Source organism: Aspergillus japonicus (assembly GCF_003184785.1).
Source record: "Aspergillus japonicus CBS 114.51 unplaced genomic scaffold BO86scaffold_17, whole genome shotgun sequence".
NCBI classification, from domain to species: domain Eukaryota; kingdom Fungi; phylum Ascomycota; class Eurotiomycetes; order Eurotiales; family Aspergillaceae; genus Aspergillus; species Aspergillus japonicus.
Window position 1 is genome coordinate 262,089 of NW_020291654.1, and position 17,288 is coordinate 279,376.

Consider the following 17,288-nt stretch of genomic DNA (forward strand, 5'->3'; position numbering starts at 1 on the left):
AGTGACCGACCGAGATTGTTAGAGAGGAGGGGGCCGTTTGTGAGTCTAAATAGTCTCAGAATACCGTATCGTCTCTTTATTTCATGATGCTGGTCAACGAACGCAGCCAGTGAGTCTTTAAAGAGCGTTCTCCGGGGACCCCCAAGGATCCTCAAATCCACTATGGGCTTCCTAAGATCTACGACTCTTCTCTACTACCATGGGTTAACCATGATATCACATCAGCAACTTCCGTGCGAGCTTCCGTGCGAGCTTTGGTTTACGTCTACTTGCGCGAAGTGCGTGTCGACCATCACGCCGGCTATGCCTACATGTTGCTCTGGCACTGTCCTGTGCTTGAGCCGAGGCTTCGGACAGCAGAGAATGATCCGTACTGTAGCATTTACGCATATTAGAATTAATCTGACATCCCTCGGCACTGTATAGATGAAACCCTCCAGGCTAGGTTTGCTGCAGCCAATCAACGCCGCGTCCTAATTCAAATCTAATCCTTTTACTTGGCGATATTGATCATCAGTACTACGTGTTTTGATAGGAACACATTGGCCATGTCGCTCTACCCAGTATTTATTCACAATTAAAAGTCAGAGATGTCTTGATTGGCTAGCGCAGTTCGCCGTTCCGAGGATCCCTTCAATTGATTCTTGAGATGACTGGAGCTCCTCCCATGAACTTCTGGGCTTTGTGTGGTCTGTCGCCGGAGGAAACCCAAACCAAAGCATTTGCTATGGCGGTGGAAAATGGTAACCACAGCAGTTTCCTACTGGGGAAAGAGACCTAATGGTAGTGCTGGGCTTCAGGGGAGCGTGGCGGGCAAGAGCGGGTGGACTGCGAGTGGAGAAGCGGGCAAGGGAGGGTGATGATTTGTTGGGGTGCAAGTTATTGAGGTTACTCGCTCAATGCACTCAAGTCTCCCGCTCACGCCGTGCTCAGTGATCGCCTCAGGCTGCTCAGAACGTGCTCGGAGCGTGCTCAGATCTACTCAGTGAGCAAAAAGCGGCGAAGGGTGAGCACTAAAACGGAAAGAGTAGGTCATCGACCGTCCTAGAAAATCAAGTACGTATGTGCTTGAGATGATACTCAAATAATGGTTTAACTATCTCTATGTCCCTTTGTCCCAATTTCCACGGACACACACATGTCTGCTATCTGTCAACGCCAATGTTCTCTATAATATTACTGCTTAGATACACCTATTGACATCGTCTAGAACTATCCCTGACAGCCCCAAATCACCGACAATGGAGGTGTCAGACAGAAAGTTGGCCCAGAATCGTAATCCTTCAATGCCCTCCTCCCGGCAGAGGACTCCCTTGTCCTCGGCCATTTCTAACTCCTCCGCTGCAACACCGACACTCCATCCGAATCGCTGTGCTGCCTCCTGGGCTGTGACGGCACGTCCAAACATACGCCAGTCCCAGGCAACTGGTTCCGTTGGAAGCACCTGTCGGAGCTCTGTCATCCAGGTCTGTATCTTTCGGAGTGTCTCCTCGTCACTCCAGTCCCACCTCTGAACAACAAGCAAGCCACTTTTGAATTGGCGTAGGCGCACCGGCAGTCTAAGTGTCTCCCATAGCTCCGCTGCCTTTTGGAAATCGGAGGGGCTGACGAGCTCAACGCCGTTCCGAGACCGGTTGAATATCGCCCAGAGGTCAATAAGGCTTATGATGCCGCCTTCTTTGTTGAGCAAGCCCTTGCGGTCGTCGGTCAAATACTCGGCCAGATTCCGGGAGAGTTCTGAGATGTACAAGCTCCCAGCGCCACTACCAAGCATATCCTTGGTCGTCACCATCCCCATCGTTTCTGCAGACTCTAGAAGGACTGCATTCGCTTCCCCTGAGAGATCGCCATTGGTCATGCCCGTCTGTCGCATAGACGCAGCAAGCGCCATAACCTGCTTGGCAGATGCCATCAGTGCCTCTAAGTCCTCAAACGCATTTCCAATGACAAATTCATTGTTCTTGCGGGCCTGGAGACCTCGCTGTTCGAGGCCTGCAATGCCCACTCCAGGAGACCGGGATGGTGATGGCACACTCCCTTCCGCAGGTGAAGCCACTGTTAAGCCCGGAGAAGCGATCGCGTTCGATTGCGACGGCTGCTGCGGCACGGGTGGGGCATCATAAAGCAACCATTTTCTCTGGATCAAAGCGCCTTTCAATCTCTCATGAAAGATCTGTATACCACCCGCCCGGAAAGACAATTTCATACAGTCAGTAATCTCCGTGCTCTTAATGCTATTATGGCTGAAAACGGGTGCTGGCGATTCTGCGCGATACGAATCCATCTCGGTAGACTTGAAAGCACCCACCGCCGCTGCCAGGGAAGCACCACAGATCTCACATTCGGCGAGAGACGGGTGATTCACAAATGTGCAACGTGGACATGACACCTGAGCGTTGTCCGGGGACGATAAGCTCCGAGAGCCGTTGACTGGAGCTGCGTCTCCAAGCCCGGACAAAGTCGGATTAGTTTGGGTTAGAGGACCATCTCGGCTGGCTGTGGCAGTGATCACGGCTTTTAGAATTGTAGCTAAGGGCGGTTTAATGCCACAAGCTAAACAAGGTGGGATTGGTGTCGACGCTGTGGCTGTAGAGGGGTCGAAGCTCGAAGGCACGGGATTAGAAAACGAGCAAATCGGACAAACCCAAGTCGCATTGATGGCCTTGGGAGTGACAGGCTGAATCTGAGGTCCAGGGGCCAGAAGGCCCGGTGACTGCCCCCGAGATGGGCTCGCGCCAGCGCTCTTCGATTTGCTGAGGGAGCTCTTTGGCGGCTTGGGATACAATGTGATCTTCGGTGACGATTTCAGGAAGCCTGCCTGAATTGAATCAACAATTGAACAGAGTACCACTCCAGGTGAGCCATACCTGATACTCCGCCCTATCAACCTCTTTCAGATCGATGGCAACAGAGTACTTCCGTGGCTCCTCGAGCGCGACATAGCACACCCGGTGCGAGGTCAAGTATGCATGTCCATTCTGGTAGTTGGGAATTTTGTATTTCCTACCATGGCCACAACATTACCATCCCTTGAGAGTTAGACACAAGAGACACGGATTCGCAGGCATCCACTCTAACCTGTTCAAAGGAAGCGCTGGCTACTTACCCTTCGTACAACCCCACCGCATCCTGGACAAATAATAAGGTTTCATCGGGCAAAAGTGCAGGTCGAAGTGCGGTGGTTAAATCCAAAGGCTTGAAGAACATCTAGTCAAACCAAACAGCATCTCTTCACCGGTCGAGCTGTGAAGAGAGCAAAATCTTTCTTGTTTGAAGATTAATTGAGAGATATGTTCGATTGTTTGGAGGATGACGATGGTGTCTCTCCCTCTTCGTTATCGGTAGGTTTAGATCGCCGGCAAGGCTGCTAACGTAATCAGTGACATTGAACCAACGGACTACGGCAAGCGACATCATCCACTGGCGCCAAGGGAAAATCTCCGCCACCGCATGAAGTGGAAACTGAGCGGTAAGCAGCTTGACTTGACTTGACTTGACTTGTCCTCTCTCACTCCTCTTTCCTCCCTCGATCCCCTTCCAGTTCTCCTTCCCCTCTTTTTTTGTGAAAACGCTTCGTCTTTTATCAAAACCCACCCCCCACAGACAACTTCGAGACTTCGTCCCTTCTGTGGATTTGTGGCGGCAAACATCCGTCTTTCTCCTGATACTGTCGTCTTTGCTTTGTCTGTGTAGGAACGATGTTTTGACCTGTCTCCTATAATATCGAAATCAACTCACTCGTAGCTCATACTTCTTTTTCTTGCCTTTCATCCTTCGCTTCCCCTATATCCCTTGTTGGCCCTCGCTTAAACCTGTGTCAAATATGAGTTCCGGTATCCCACCTTGGCGTGCCACGGCGGCAGCTCCTACCGTCACGGCTTCTCTGTACTCCAGTCATGGTATGTGTACTCCTCGTTCACTCACTCCATCATTTCTAACTAAGAGGATAGCAACCCCTGCCTATACCCCTGTTCAAGCACGCCGTAGTATTACCACTGCAAAAACAACGATCTCGGGCCCAACACCGGCTTCGTCGCACCAAACATCCACGGAAACCGCCCCCCGCAAACAACGAGTAGAGTGGCCAGAACCGGTTCGATTGTACGTACAACGCAGTTTTGCACCTGAAAACCGGCTCGCTGGAGTCGAGCGAGGCGAGATGGAAACCAAACTGCGAGCCGTCATCACCGAGGCGGCCGAGAATAACATGCTCGATAAGATCGATTGGACCAACTTGCCTCTGCCTCAGGTCATGGTTCAAAATGATCGAAACAAGATATTAGCTAGCCCTAGCGTATCGACTTGGGGCACCTTCGGCACACTTTCACCCAAGAAATCCAATAGCAACGGGCTGGAAGACGTGTCGAAGAAGAGGAAGTCGGTTGAGTACCAAGGGGATGCGAACGGCTATCCCCCTTGGCGGAAGACTAACAATCACAATGCTTTTGAAGATCGAGTCACCTATGCCTCAACTGATAAGCGCCAAAGAATAGATTTGAAAAATACTAGTAAGTCTAAAGCCAATCTGGAAATGCGGAGGAAACGTTTCGAAGAGCCCCAGGCCTCTAATGGTTCCTCCGCGTCGTCTCGCGGCACCTCACCCGTCCCTGCTGCGAACGCCGGCCCTGTTGTCGGAACTTGCCAGGAGTTGGAAAAGAACTATTTCCGCCTGACTGCCGCACCGAAGCCGGAGACCGTGCGGCCATTGCATGTTCTGCATAAGACCTTGGACGTGCTGAAGAAGAAGTGGAAGAAAGACAACAACTATACATATATCTGTGACCAGTTTAAGTCGTTGCGGCAAGATCTGACAGTGCAGCATATTAAGAACGAATTTACTGTCAGCGTCTACGAGATTCATGCCCGAATCGCATTAGAGAGGGGGGACCTTGGTGAGTATAATCAGTGTCAGACTCAGCTTCGCGCACTGTATGCACAGCAGCTTGGCGGGCATCCCACCGAATTTCGAGCATATCGTATCCTCTACTTCATTCATACTCGCAATTGGACGGCCATGAACGATGCTTTAGCCGATCTAACCCCAGCAGACAAACGGGATCCTGCTGTGAAACATGCCTTGGATGTACGCTCTGCCCTTGCTCTCGGAAACTACCACCGATTTTTCCAGTTGTACCTCGATACCCCGAACATGGGAGCTTATCTCATGGACATGTTTGTGGATCGCGAGCGATTGTCTGCCTTGGCGGCAATCTGTAAAGCGTGAGTGGTACCTATTCGCCGGCTTGATTCACCTGCTAACCTCGAGATCAGATACAAACCCGACGTAAAAATCCGATTTATCACCGAAGAACTTGGTTTCGAGTCCGATGAGCAGAGTGCACGCTTCATTCTGGATCATTCCGCTGAGGATCTGCTTCAGGAGAAGGAGGGGTCTGTGAGACTCGTGACGGGGCCCAGGGCCGGCCAGCTTTTTGAGGCTGCCAAGGCCGATGCTCATCGGATCGTCGACATCAAGGGCCAGATCTAAGTTTATCTCTGTTTCTTTCAAGCCATTCTGCACATTTTCATTCTACATCACCTTCTGGATACTCTTGCCTACCCTCGACATATCAATTTTCTTTCTACCGTCATGATGTTTGGCGTCATGTTTTCATATCGTTTTACCCCGTCGTATCCCCTTTGCTCTTTTCTTGCGGCACACCAAAATACCTTTTAATCGGCATCGCAGGCGTCTGGATATTGACTTTTCGTCGGAGTGAGGAGATCTATACCCATTTCGACTCCGGGAAGCGTTGGTTGAGCTGCGATTTCTTTATGAGTTGGAGTGGGATGAGGCAAAACAGTACTTCTAACCTTTAGTTCGATAAATCTCGGTAGTGCAATCGAATACGAGGGTTTTTTGTGGGCATTTTCCCGGGTGCGGAAGTAGAATTAGGGCGAGCAATGGGGCTGGACATGTCTTGGCCGGGCGTCTCAATTTGCGCGATTATCTATAACCTCCATCCGAGGGATCCTCAATCCGGGATTCGGGAGTGATTTCCCGTATCATTCTCTATACGTTACACTCTTGTCAGCTGAATCTTTGACGGTGATGGCCAAGTAAACCCCTTATGACGGAATGAAAACAAGGAAGGGCCTTCAATCTGGGAGGAGGATCCCCATCTTGCGGGATCTGGGTCCTGAGTCGAGTGTACAGTGCCGCAGTATTTTCTGATGCATCCCCCGATAATCAGCATCAAGGTCTAGACCGGGTCCTTCCCTTTCCCCCAGCGCACTACGGTCTGCTATCTCTTGTCACTTGCACTGCACTGGTTGTTTTCTTTCTCATTACCAACAGTACCCCCCCTCTTTTCCTGGACATGACTGTGTGTGTAGCTCACCCCTCCCCCCGCGGATTCAACCTGAGTATAAGACACCAAGCACCAAGCACGCGAGACACTATGAGTAGGTATGTATGAAACACAGCAGCTTACCCCGCTCCACCCAATGCGATCGATAGTCAGACGTCATTGATGTGACATATCAGCTTGATCTCCACTGGCACAGTGAGCATGCAGTACTTGGGGTCCGCTGCTTTATCTGCCGAAACTGTCAAATGTGATCGGTCTGATCTCGATACGCTCCACGTTGTTATGCACGCTTGATGTCATTGGTGTTTGGGATTTCAGGGCTTTCGGGTGAATTGTTTCGGCTTCTCTGGGTGGTGTAGAGTTGCTTTTGTGGATGGGGATTCTGGTGCGGAGAGAGATGGGTGTTTTTCGGGGGCAGGTAGATACGCGTATATGTATGCAGTTGTAATTGTGCTGATGGTAAGTGAAGCGGTGCTGGTAGGGGATAGTGGTGCTGCTATAGCTTGCTACCTTGTTTGTCATGGGATCGAGGCTGTCAAGCGCAAAGGAAAATATTGTAAAGTGGTTGGTTGGTTGATTGCCTGACTAGCTGGTGGCATCTAGATCCACAGCCATGTCGACTCCTCGAAGCTTATCTACCTAGTAGCTATGCTTGTTGGCTACTGTGGCAGGTAACCCATCAGCCTGTACGTACACATGTTGATGCAATCAATAGCTTCGTTCTAGGCCCGTCGAGGGTGGGAACTATAGATAGGCAACACTCCGTAAGACTAACCTCTTTTCTATGAGAATATAATCGATGTGAACCTTACATATTGCCTGAAAAGCTACGCTCGGCTTTGCAATAGACCTAGATGCGATTTAGAATCAAGGCGTCCCACCAAATCGACTGCGTACATTAGTGCTGTCGATTTGCTGCAACAAACCCGTCAATCTGCAAGGGCGTCTGCAGCGGTTCTGCAGGCTTGCAGAAATCGGCGGTGCCGAGTGTTCGTCGACGGAAGCCCACTTCAAGGACTACTTTTCTTCACAGAGAGTTAAACTGGTTCCTTTGCACTTTTGAAAGCGATATATCAGAAAGGAGAACGAGAGCCAAGCAATTGTTTTGTTTCAGGTATAAACCGCCACATGGCGATATCTCAAGTTTCCAAATTATAAGACAAAACAGTAAAAGTAAAGTATCACAACCCCCCGGGCGGTACGAGATAGCGAGTGGAGTTGGAACTACTTACAGTGCGGTACTGTACAGTAAGTACACTTGCAATTACGAACTAACCCAATATTCATTCTATCTCGGACCGGGTAAGTTGTCCGGCAAAACAAGCTTGATTCACTCTGCACCATTTTTTTTTTCTCTTGAGCTGGCTGGAAATGGGCGAAAAACAGAGTTTCTGGGGGTCCGTGGATGGCAAGGCAAGAGTTTAAGCATTTTTTTGCTCAGCTTCTTGGGGAGTCGTCTGTTCTTTTCCCCGTCTGAGCTCACTCCGCTCACTCACTTGTATCGGCCAGAAGAGTCAACCGAGGAATGGTCGCAAGCCCCTCCCGGCTCTCTACCCATGAATTCCTGGGCTGATAACCAGAATTCGAGGTAGATCTTTGCCGTGTGTCGGGGTGCTCTTCGGGAGAAACATTAGATACTATGCTTGCTGCTATTATATCCTATGCTTTAGGGTAGGATGATTTCATGCTGAGGTTAGTGATGTTGAGATTGTTGGATTGTTGGATTGTGGACTGTGGCCGAGTCAAGCAGAGTCAAGTCACACCTTCACAGCTGCCGAGGCCACACCCGCACGCAGCAACCCCAGTGCCACACAAGTTAACCCACAGCCCACAGCCTGCCCACAGACCACCTCCGACCGACGAACGCACTCCACTGCAATTCCCGGGCGGGAGTGCCCAATTAATATTATCAGATTCGTTCCCCGATAAGCCAAAAGTCTGGTACACACAACGTGGGAGAGAAAAGTACGGACTGGCTGTCCTTGGGAACAATTCTAGTACCTTCGGCTCTGGTTAGTTTCCCGGGGGAAAAGATTTGTGCTTCTATTTTCCATCTTTCTAGCGAGCTGGTTGGTATCCAATCCCACTACGGATTATCTTCCTTTTCGGCACTGGTGCGGTGTGGTGATGTGCCCAACCTCCGTCCAGGGGGGGGGGGGGGGGGGGAAGGGTTTGTTGATCACACTGCAGAGAAAGTGAAAGGGGGGTTGTAAGGTGAAGGGGGTTCCTTTTTTTTTCCCTCTGTTCAAGGATAGAAAAAACAGAAAAATAAAAAGTCAAAAAGTCAAAAAGCAAAAAGCAAAAATAAAGTCAAGTCAAGGGCCGGTAGGCATTAGAATAGGGCATACATCCATGCAGCAGGGCCGGGGAGTAGCATCCACTGGTGAGAAGATCTAAATTGAAGGACCGTCGGGGGTCAGCAGCTGAGCTTCGCAGGTTTGAGGTGAGCGCCTTTAGGCAGTGAGGCACACACACATCCTACTCAGTACATTTGTTGTAAGGATGATTTAGTAGCCTGCTAGGTTCTTCTGTTGAGATACATATATCACTTGTCCTATCAACCATCAACCACATGGGAACTGATTAAAACTGAAGACTGTCGTCATTTCTCTTCTGCTGATGTAAGTCGACCACGAGAGTACTCCATACGGTGTTTTTGCACATCAACTACATATACTCATAGATCACTCCAGTACGAGTAAAACAAGAGACCCGCGATCATCGGCGGCACCCACAGTTATCCGAGACGAGTTCCCATCATCATAACGGCTATCGCATGATGACAGACAGACCCAACTGCTTAACAGACCTTCTTGCCACACCCTACTTCTAAGTTTTTTATCCTTGCGACCACAGGGCTGGGGGGAACACCCAATCAACCGGGTTTGGGGTAGCTGGAGTTTTCCCGCCACAGTTTGAACCACCACCACCACCAACATTACCAGCAAGCAGTTCGTTCTTCTCTCCTCTGAACCTTCTTGTCCTTTGAGTCCGTCCCATCAGTCAGTCCATCAGTGAGTTAGTCAGTCCACACTGTTTCCTCCCCACAGTTTATCGATCAACGGCCATCTTCCCATCCACTGGGTCTCAAGCCACCAGCCAAACATCCAGCCAGCCAGCCATCCAGCCATCCAGGCAGACAGACTTCTTGCCTCTCCTCTCATCAACCCATCTGCAACTTCGTTCATCCTTCTAGCTGTCATCACTGTCGCAAGGAGGAAAAGAATAAGACGGGACCGTACACATCGCTGGCGCAGGGCCGGTCTGCGCGTGGATCCCCTCCATTGTCCAGCAACTTATCAACATCGACATCTTCAGGGGCGGGGCCCTTTCAAAGGAAAAGCGGGCCACTTTCTTCTTGCGTTGTCGCAATCCAGAACTTCTCCTCCTCCACCTCTCCCCTCCCTCCCTCCAATCCACGTTACAGACTCACCCGTGGTTAATTCTGGGACGACTAAAAAAAAGACCCAGTGAGTAAAGGCAAGGGAAGACAGGGAAAAAAAATCGCAACAGAAAAAGCAAAATAGGAGGGCAAGAAACACTCCCTATCTGCCCATCCAGTCCATCCATTCTGTCACTCGAGTCAACCCTCGACAGGGTGCGCGCAGTTCATTACTATTATTACCTATTAGTACTCGGACACTTCCATCTGATTTATTATCAGTACTCTTCAACTGCCGCCCCTCCTTTCCCTTCATCATTTTGCTCAACCGGACGTCTTTCTCTCACTCTGAACAACATTCTTTTTTTTTTCTCTTTTCATTGTTCATAAAACTTTATTTTTTTATCCTTTCCTCTTGATTCCATTCCTTCCATAGGCCTTCTACGGTTCTTCCTAAAGGGGTGTTGCCTCCATCCGAGTTCTTCTTTGTACAAGTCTTTCATTGCCTGAATCCGCCTGCCTGGCCTGCCTGTCCTCCCTTCCCTTTTCTCCCGTGCGGTGGCTGATGACCCGGGGTTCTTTGAAAAAGTGAATGAACTTCTTGTCCTGGTCCCAAGCCTTATATTATATTATACTCTCACTACTATCGATCGATTGATTGATAGATAGATTGCACACAGACGGTGACATCTCAAACATCTGTCGGGGCGCAAGTCAACTTAAGACAGGCCAGGCCGACTTGCCGAAACAAGAATGAAGGTATGTTTCGAAATTGCTGAAACTTGCAAACTGGATCCGATCCAGCTTTAACGCCCCTCGTTTCCCGCCCCTCGTTTATCTCGATTGTCGCTTGTTCTTGTTCCGAGACCAAAAATAATTACTAGCAACAACGACCGACTTTGGGCTGGCTGGGCTGGGCTGGGTTGTTTGCGATTGCGGTTTCTCTTTCTGCCCGTCCTCGAGATCCGTCTCCTGTCTTGCCCTCCACTTTTGAGGCGATTTCTTTTCCACCATCACCCATACACGCATTCATTCATTCTCTCAGTTGATCTACCACATCCTTTTGATCTAATCTAACACTGCTCTCCGCATCATCCTCTAGGCCATTCGACGCTCACTGAAAGGGGAGAAAGATCCCAAATCCCATCATCACCATCACCATCACCATCACCATCTTTCTATCACGCCCAAGTCCGCCATCGCCATCCTCCCGCCGAAGAAGGTACGTATGTCTGGTTTGGCTGCTGCACCTTACCCGTTCCACTTTCCCACTCCCCCCCAATCTTCAAGTTGCCCATGTCTCCACATCCCATTCTTGTTCTTTTCCCTCTTTTTATGCTTTGTCACTATTTTAACTCTTTTACATAACTTAATCACTTTTACCCCCCCTTTTGTACCCCTCCTTCGTCCTATTTCTTCCTTCCATGACTACTTGATCCCGATCGCTTCTGTTTGTGGGGTGTGAGATTAGTTTTTCTTCGCATCCGCCCTTGGGTCGCCGGCGTCAAGACGGACAAATCATTTGCTCGCAAACAGCTGTTAACTCGACATCCCTGTTTTGCGCATAGGTTATCAAAGCGCTCTTCGATTACCAACCGGAGCCCGGGAACACACAGGAGCTTGCGTTCAGCAAGGGAGACTTCTTTCACGTTATCAGCAGGGAGGACGACCAGGATTGGTACGAAGCGTGCAATCCCCTCATCCCTAGTGCCAGGGGGTTGGTTCCCGTGTCCTTCTTCGAAGTTATCGGTAAGAACGAGAGAGATAGCGTCGGCTCCGTCGACTTCCTTAAAAAGAAAGAGCCGCACGACTCCGGTTTCTCAGATCGCGCCGCGTTCCCCGCCTCCGATTTCGTTCACAGCCCGCCCCGATCCTCGTCGCAGCTCAGGATGTCAGCGTTAGGGAAGGGCTCAAGCCCCATGGTCTACGGCATCGTTCAGTACGACTTCCAGGCCGAGCGACCAGATGAACTGGACGCGAAGGCCGGCGAGGCCATCATCGTGATTGCCCAGTCGAATCCGGAATGGTTTGTCGCTAAGCCCATCGGTCGCCTGGGAGGGCCAGGTCTGATCCCGGTCTCTTTCATCGAGTTGCGCGACATGCAAACCGGTCAGGCGGTAACCGATCCGTTGGAAGCCGTCAGGCGCGCCGGCGTGCCCAAGGTAGAGGAATGGAAGAAGATGACGGCCGAGTACAAGAATAGCAGTATCACCCTGGGCAAAATCGAGAGCAATGGCTCCTCTTCAATGCAGTCGGTCACGTCTGGAGTGGATCGGATGTCTATTGGTCGCCAAAGCACGAGCCAAATGAGCCAAAACGGCCACATGTCGGTGAGTTTGAGTCGTTGCGCATCCATGGAGAGTAGATCGCTAACCTGGTGCGGGGAAAGGCCTACCACAACCGTAACGCAAGCAAAAGTTCACTGGTGCAACAAGCTTCCCATCAGTCCCAACAAAGCTACCATCAACCTCTCATGGCGCCTATCGCTGCCTCTATTCCTCGTTACTGCTTCGACAATGACAAATACTGGTATATCATCGAGGCTAAGATGGAGGACGGCCGTTGCTGGGAGTTGTCTCGCTACTACCACGACTTCTACGATTTCCAGATCGCCCTCTTGACCCAGTTCGAGGAAGAAGCGGGTAACCGTGGGAAGCCGCGCACGTTACCTTATATGCCGGGGCCTGTCACACACGTTACGGATGCGATCTCCAACGGCCGTCGTCAGAATTTGGATGAATACATCAAGAAATTGCTGGCCATGCCTCCTCACATCTCCCGCTGCCAACTGGTCCGCCAATTATTCGCACCCCGCGCTGGGGATTTTGAGATTGATCCGAGCGCATTTGGCGAGGACGCACGGTTCTCGGGTGGCTCGCACCATTCGTCGACGCACGAGCCCTCGCGCAGCGTCTCGCGGCAGTCCTCGCAAGCTCCGATCGCCGTGCACACTGATCGCAACTCTCATCAACGCGGGCAGCCGTCGCTGTCTCTGGGCAACGGCAACCCCCCTCCCATGAACCGCCAACCTAGTTCGATTACCCAGGTTTCTACCACCTCAAGCAGCGGCGCTATGAAGGTTAAAGTGTTTTTCCAGGATGACTTGATCGCCATCCGGGTCCCCAGTGATATCAGCCTCCAGCAGTTGAAGGAGAAGCTGATTGACCGTCTGAAGATTCAAGACGAAATCGTCGTCCAGTATAAGGATGAGCCATCCGGCACGTATGTCGACTTGGCCAATGACGCCGACCTTGACACGGCGATCTCACGAAACTCCAAACTCACACTATACGTCGGAATTGCATAGAAGCGGTGATTCTCCACTTATCTTTTATAGACCTGTCTGATCTTTTCTTTCTGTTTGTCCTCGCCCCTAACATGCTCAGTTGCGGGTGTACTGGTGTTATGGTGTCCTTCTCTTTCTGTCCCTGGTCATCAGCCTCTGAGCGAGTGTTGTTGTTCTGAGTCACGAGGTTGATACGATGACAAAAATGACATGTCTGAAACGTTTATGCCATCATGTACCCTCTTTGAATTTTCCTTTGTCTACCAGGCCATGGCTGATTGTGTCCTCCATACCCTGTTCTGCGTGCGTTGATTGTTCCGTGTACATAAGCCCTCTCCTGCATATAATTTTCAGCGACTGTAGGTGGATGCCTACTTCATTTTTATACTGATGTACCACTGTTTAGAGTGCCAACCATTTACCTCGGGCTTAGTAGTGTTGGCAGTGTAGAAGCCCAGCCAATCAACCACGGGACAATTTCCGTCTCCGCGGGAATACTTACGTCAGCATCGGATCAGTTGCCGAGAACCGGATCACATGACGAGCATCGGAACGAGGTCCATCCCCTTGGCTTTGCGTGGGAATCCATGCCCGTGTTGGTCATACTTCTCAATTTTGCGCTAGATCTTGTCTCTCTTTTCTGTATATTGGCACGACTCTCGAAGTGGACTGTACTGTACATATCGCTCCCCTCACGACTTGTCTCCTATCGCGTGTCCCGAATCCTCCGTCCACTGTTCCGACTGCGATCCTTTCGTCCCCGCTTTTTGTCCCTCTCCGCCGATTATTTACCGACCGGGCAACCTCGGTCGAAACGGAGCGAAGAAGCGCTTTCCACCAGTTTTGCACTGCTTACATGCGCTTGACGATCGCTACGAAGCGCCTTTGAGACTTTCTTTCTTTTCCTTCTTCTTGATTTCGCTTACAGTTCTTGCACCCATGAGCGGCTCGTCTGCGAAAATCTGCGCGGACTACTTGCCCAGCGCATTGCGGGCCCGGGGCTCTGTCCTGCGTCGTGCCGCACCTGCTCCCCGGGAAGGCGGAGGAGTCCGTCGAGCATGTCCTCGCGACACGCGTCGGGGCTTGCATCATGACTCCCGGGCTGTGCGTCCGTCGACGAACGTGCGGGTTTGTGGGGGGTCTGGCCCTGTTGACCTGAGACGGGTCCAGGGCCAGTATGCGCGGAGATTCGCGACGGCGGTTCAGGAGAAGGGCGAAGCCTCTTCTTCTACCTCCCCGGGTGCAGCTGGGCTGCGCGGGGGTCCGTTGGCCGAGTATGATGTGAGAGTGCAGGAGGGTCGGTTGCGGGATGATCCTTATCAGCGACGTAAGTGGTCCTCTTCCTTCCGGGTGTGAAGCATATTGCCAACTCGAGCTTCATTACCCCGAACCAGAAATCATCGAGAAACTCCAAGATCTCTACGAACACCTGACCTCCTACCACCCGCCTACGGTAGTACACCCGAGCCCAGAATCCCTCGACCCCAAACCCAAGTCGTCCTCGTTCTTCGGCTCGCTCTTCGGGCGCAGCAGCGACAGCGCGAAGTCGGAGCTGACGATCTCCGAGTCCCTGCCCAAGGGCCTGTACATGTACGGCGACGTCGGGTGCGGCAAGACGATGCTGATGGACCTGTTCTTCGAGACGCTGCCGGACAACATCCGGGCGAAGAACCGCATCCACTTCCACAACTTCATGCAGGACGTGCACAAGCGCATGCACGTGGTGAAGATGAAGTACGGCCATGACTTCGACGGGCTCCCGATCGTGGCGGCGGACATTGCGGCGCGGTCGAGCGTGTTGTGCTTTGATGAGTTCCAGTGTACCGACGTGGCGGACGCGATGATTTTGCGGAGGTGAGACGCCCACCCACCGATCTGCACGTTATTTCCGTGGCACCTCGGAATACTAAACAACTACTATAAGACTCCTCGAACACCTCATGGCGCACGGCGTCGTGCTCGTCACCACCTCCAACCGCCACCCGGACGACCTCTACAAGAACGGCATCCAGCGCGACTCCTTCATCCCGTGCATCAACCTCCTCAAGACCGCGCTGCAGGTGATCAACCTCAACTCGCCGACGGACTACCGCAAGATCCCGCGCCCGCCGGCGGCCGTCTACCACCACCCGCTGGGCCCGGCGGCCGACGCCCACGCGCAGAAGTGGTTCGAGTACCTGGGCGACTTCACGCACGACCCGCCGCACGCGACCACCCAGGAGGTCTGGGGCCGCAAGATCGCGGTGCCGCAGGCCAGCGGCAAGGCGGCGCGCTTCTCGTTCCAGCAGCTGATCGGGTCCGCCACGGGCGCGGCCGACTACCTGGAGCTGGTGCGCAACTACGAGGCGTTCATCATCACGGATGTGCCGGGCATGAACCTGAACCAGCGGGATCTGGCGCGACGGTTCATCACGTTCATCGATGCGGTGTACGAGAGTCGGGTGAGTAGCCTACATTCCCAGCTTAGCATCCTTTCCCCTTCCGTCCCCTTCCCCTCGCCCTCTTCTACAACCTCCATACTCAAGACTGATTGCACGGATAAAGGCCAAACTCGTCCTCACCACCGCCACCCCGCTCACCAACCTCTTCCTCTCCGAGTCCGACGTCCGCACCACTCTCTCCGACCAATCCGGCGACGACCACTCCGACCTCTCCGACGCCATGCGCATGATGATGGACGACCTCGGCCTGTCCATGCAGGCCCTCAAGACCACCTCGATCTTCTCGGGCGACGAGGAGCGCTTCGCCTTTGCGCGCGCCCTGAGCCGTCTCGCCGAGATGGGGAGTAAGCAGTGGGTGGAGCGGGGGTTGGCCTCTTCGGTTGGGGGAGTCAACGATGGTGGTGATGCTGCTGCTGATGCCAAGGAGAAGGCGAAGGAGCGGGAGGCGTTTTTGAAGGGGAGGGGGCATTGGGCGGAGGATAATATGTAGATATTCTTCGCCATGGAGGTTTGAGGGTGAGTTCCTAGGGAGGTTGAGGTTGAGGTAGTGGTTGTGGTGCGGTGGTTGGAGGGAGATGAGGTGTCGAGATGGTCTAGATTCTTACACTGAGTAGATTTCTGGGGATGGATAAGGCGGGTATTTCGGGTATCGCGGATGGTACAAGATGGGGTGTGGTCGGTAGAACACGATAGATGGGCTGAGAGAGGTGGGATGGGATATACTGAGTCCTCGATGATAGAATTGGTCCATGACTAAGGAGCTGACTGTCTGCTTGCATCATGTGTATGTGTGATGCCATGGTTCTTAGCTGGTGTACAGAATAGAATGCATGCTCTTAGATCCCGACCTACTCAGTAGTACTCATGCCTTAGGCACAATGCTACGGCATTTGCAATCCTGGACACGCAATTGGGCGGTTCCATTCGAACATTATAAGGTACTACAGTAGTATACTGTCGATCACGCGGTGCCTGCCAGCTGCTCCCTTGTCTTGTTTTCCCCCAAAGGTACTGAGTTACGATAAGTACTATATGAAGTACAAAGTATCTATCCCTGGCCTGGTGCTATACTCACCCACCATTTTTTGGTAGCTACTGTACTGCACTGTACTACTAGAGATTGAACAACCCGACATCCATATCAAAAGTCCTCAGCTACGGACGTACATCTTGTAAGCCAATGGAAAAGCAATGAATGTGTATCTGCTCATGCGCTCATATCACATACCTCTCTGACTACGCCGTACCGGTATGCCAATTCCAATGACGTCATCCCCATCCTCTTCCTCGGGAAAACAACACCCCCCCGAAGAACTAGAAACGACTAGATCGTACAGCGAATTTGTGTAGTCTAAGACTCTACCCGGTCTACCTAAGTACCTGCATGTACGCATAGCAGAATCAAGATCAAGCTTTACGCCCCTCGGAAATGCGAATTGCGCATTGCGAATTGCTCAGAAATCTACGCGAGTATCAAACCGGTTTGAGCGGGTACCTGGCTGACATCATGCCCCTGACCCGAACTGGCCGGCTACCACCGAACAACTTGCCGGAACCTCGTGGATGGGGATGGGGCCTTGGTTCTTTAGACTTGGGACTTCCCAACAGAGAAACATGACTGGGCGATCGACGCTCCAAACGGAATCTCTTGCATCATCTGGTTCCTCCTTGTCTGGGTCTATGGGGCTAGATGCAGGAGCTGAGTAACGGTGCTTAGAAATGGGGGGATGGGAGTGGTCCGTGGAATTGGTTGTAGGGCTGAAGGAAGAGTGGTCGTATATATAAAGGGTACCTGGGTACGAGCGAGGAGTTTGGTCTGATGGGAATTTGAGGATATATTCATTCACACACAATCATACACTGAGCAA

The 17,288-nt window shown here is 51.9% G+C and overlaps 4 protein-coding genes across 4 annotated transcripts; 3 read left to right on the plus strand and 1 right to left on the minus strand.

The window, feature by feature from the left end:
• Positions 1 to 1,106: 1,106 nt before the first annotated feature.
• Positions 1,107 to 3,304, minus strand: BO86DRAFT_336703 (ESCRT-II subunit protein VPS36). The gene is made up of 3 exons (XM_025668921.1): positions 3,107 to 3,304; positions 2,868 to 3,003; positions 1,107 to 2,818 (listed from the first exon to the last, which is right to left on the minus strand). Exons 1-3 carry the CDS (start codon positions 3,205 to 3,207, stop codon positions 1,184 to 1,186), a joined length of 1,872 nt encoding a protein of 623 aa, XP_025528796.1. The 5' UTR covers positions 3,208 to 3,304; the 3' UTR covers positions 1,107 to 1,183.
• Positions 3,305 to 3,482: 178 nt separating this feature from the next.
• BO86DRAFT_447485 (SAC3/GANP domain protein) lies at positions 3,483 to 5,928 on the plus strand. The gene is made up of 3 exons (XM_025676590.1): positions 3,483 to 3,899; positions 3,951 to 5,220; positions 5,272 to 5,928. Exons 1-3 carry the CDS (start codon positions 3,824 to 3,826, stop codon positions 5,486 to 5,488), a joined length of 1,563 nt encoding a protein of 520 aa, XP_025528797.1. The 5' UTR covers positions 3,483 to 3,823; the 3' UTR covers positions 5,489 to 5,928.
• Positions 5,929 to 10,434: 4,506 nt separating this feature from the next.
• Positions 10,435 to 13,348, plus strand: BO86DRAFT_388407 (phosphatidylinositol-3-phosphate-binding protein BEM1). Its single transcript, XM_025671848.1, has 4 exons — positions 10,435 to 10,452; positions 10,796 to 10,915; positions 11,262 to 12,023; positions 12,083 to 13,348. The coding sequence occupies exons 1-4, from the start codon at positions 10,447 to 10,449 to the stop codon at positions 12,998 to 13,000; spliced, it is 1,806 nt and encodes a 601-aa protein (XP_025528798.1). The 5' UTR covers positions 10,435 to 10,446; the 3' UTR covers positions 13,001 to 13,348.
• A 239-nt stretch (positions 13,349 to 13,587) lies between these two features.
• On the plus strand, positions 13,588 to 16,252 carry BO86DRAFT_409026 (AFG1 family ATPase). Its single transcript, XM_025674387.1, has 4 exons — positions 13,588 to 14,306; positions 14,374 to 14,833; positions 14,904 to 15,420; positions 15,524 to 16,252. The coding sequence occupies exons 1-4, from the start codon at positions 13,919 to 13,921 to the stop codon at positions 15,908 to 15,910; spliced, it is 1,752 nt and encodes a 583-aa protein (XP_025528799.1). The 5' UTR covers positions 13,588 to 13,918; the 3' UTR covers positions 15,911 to 16,252.
• The last annotated feature ends 1,036 nt before the right edge of the window (positions 16,253 to 17,288 follow it).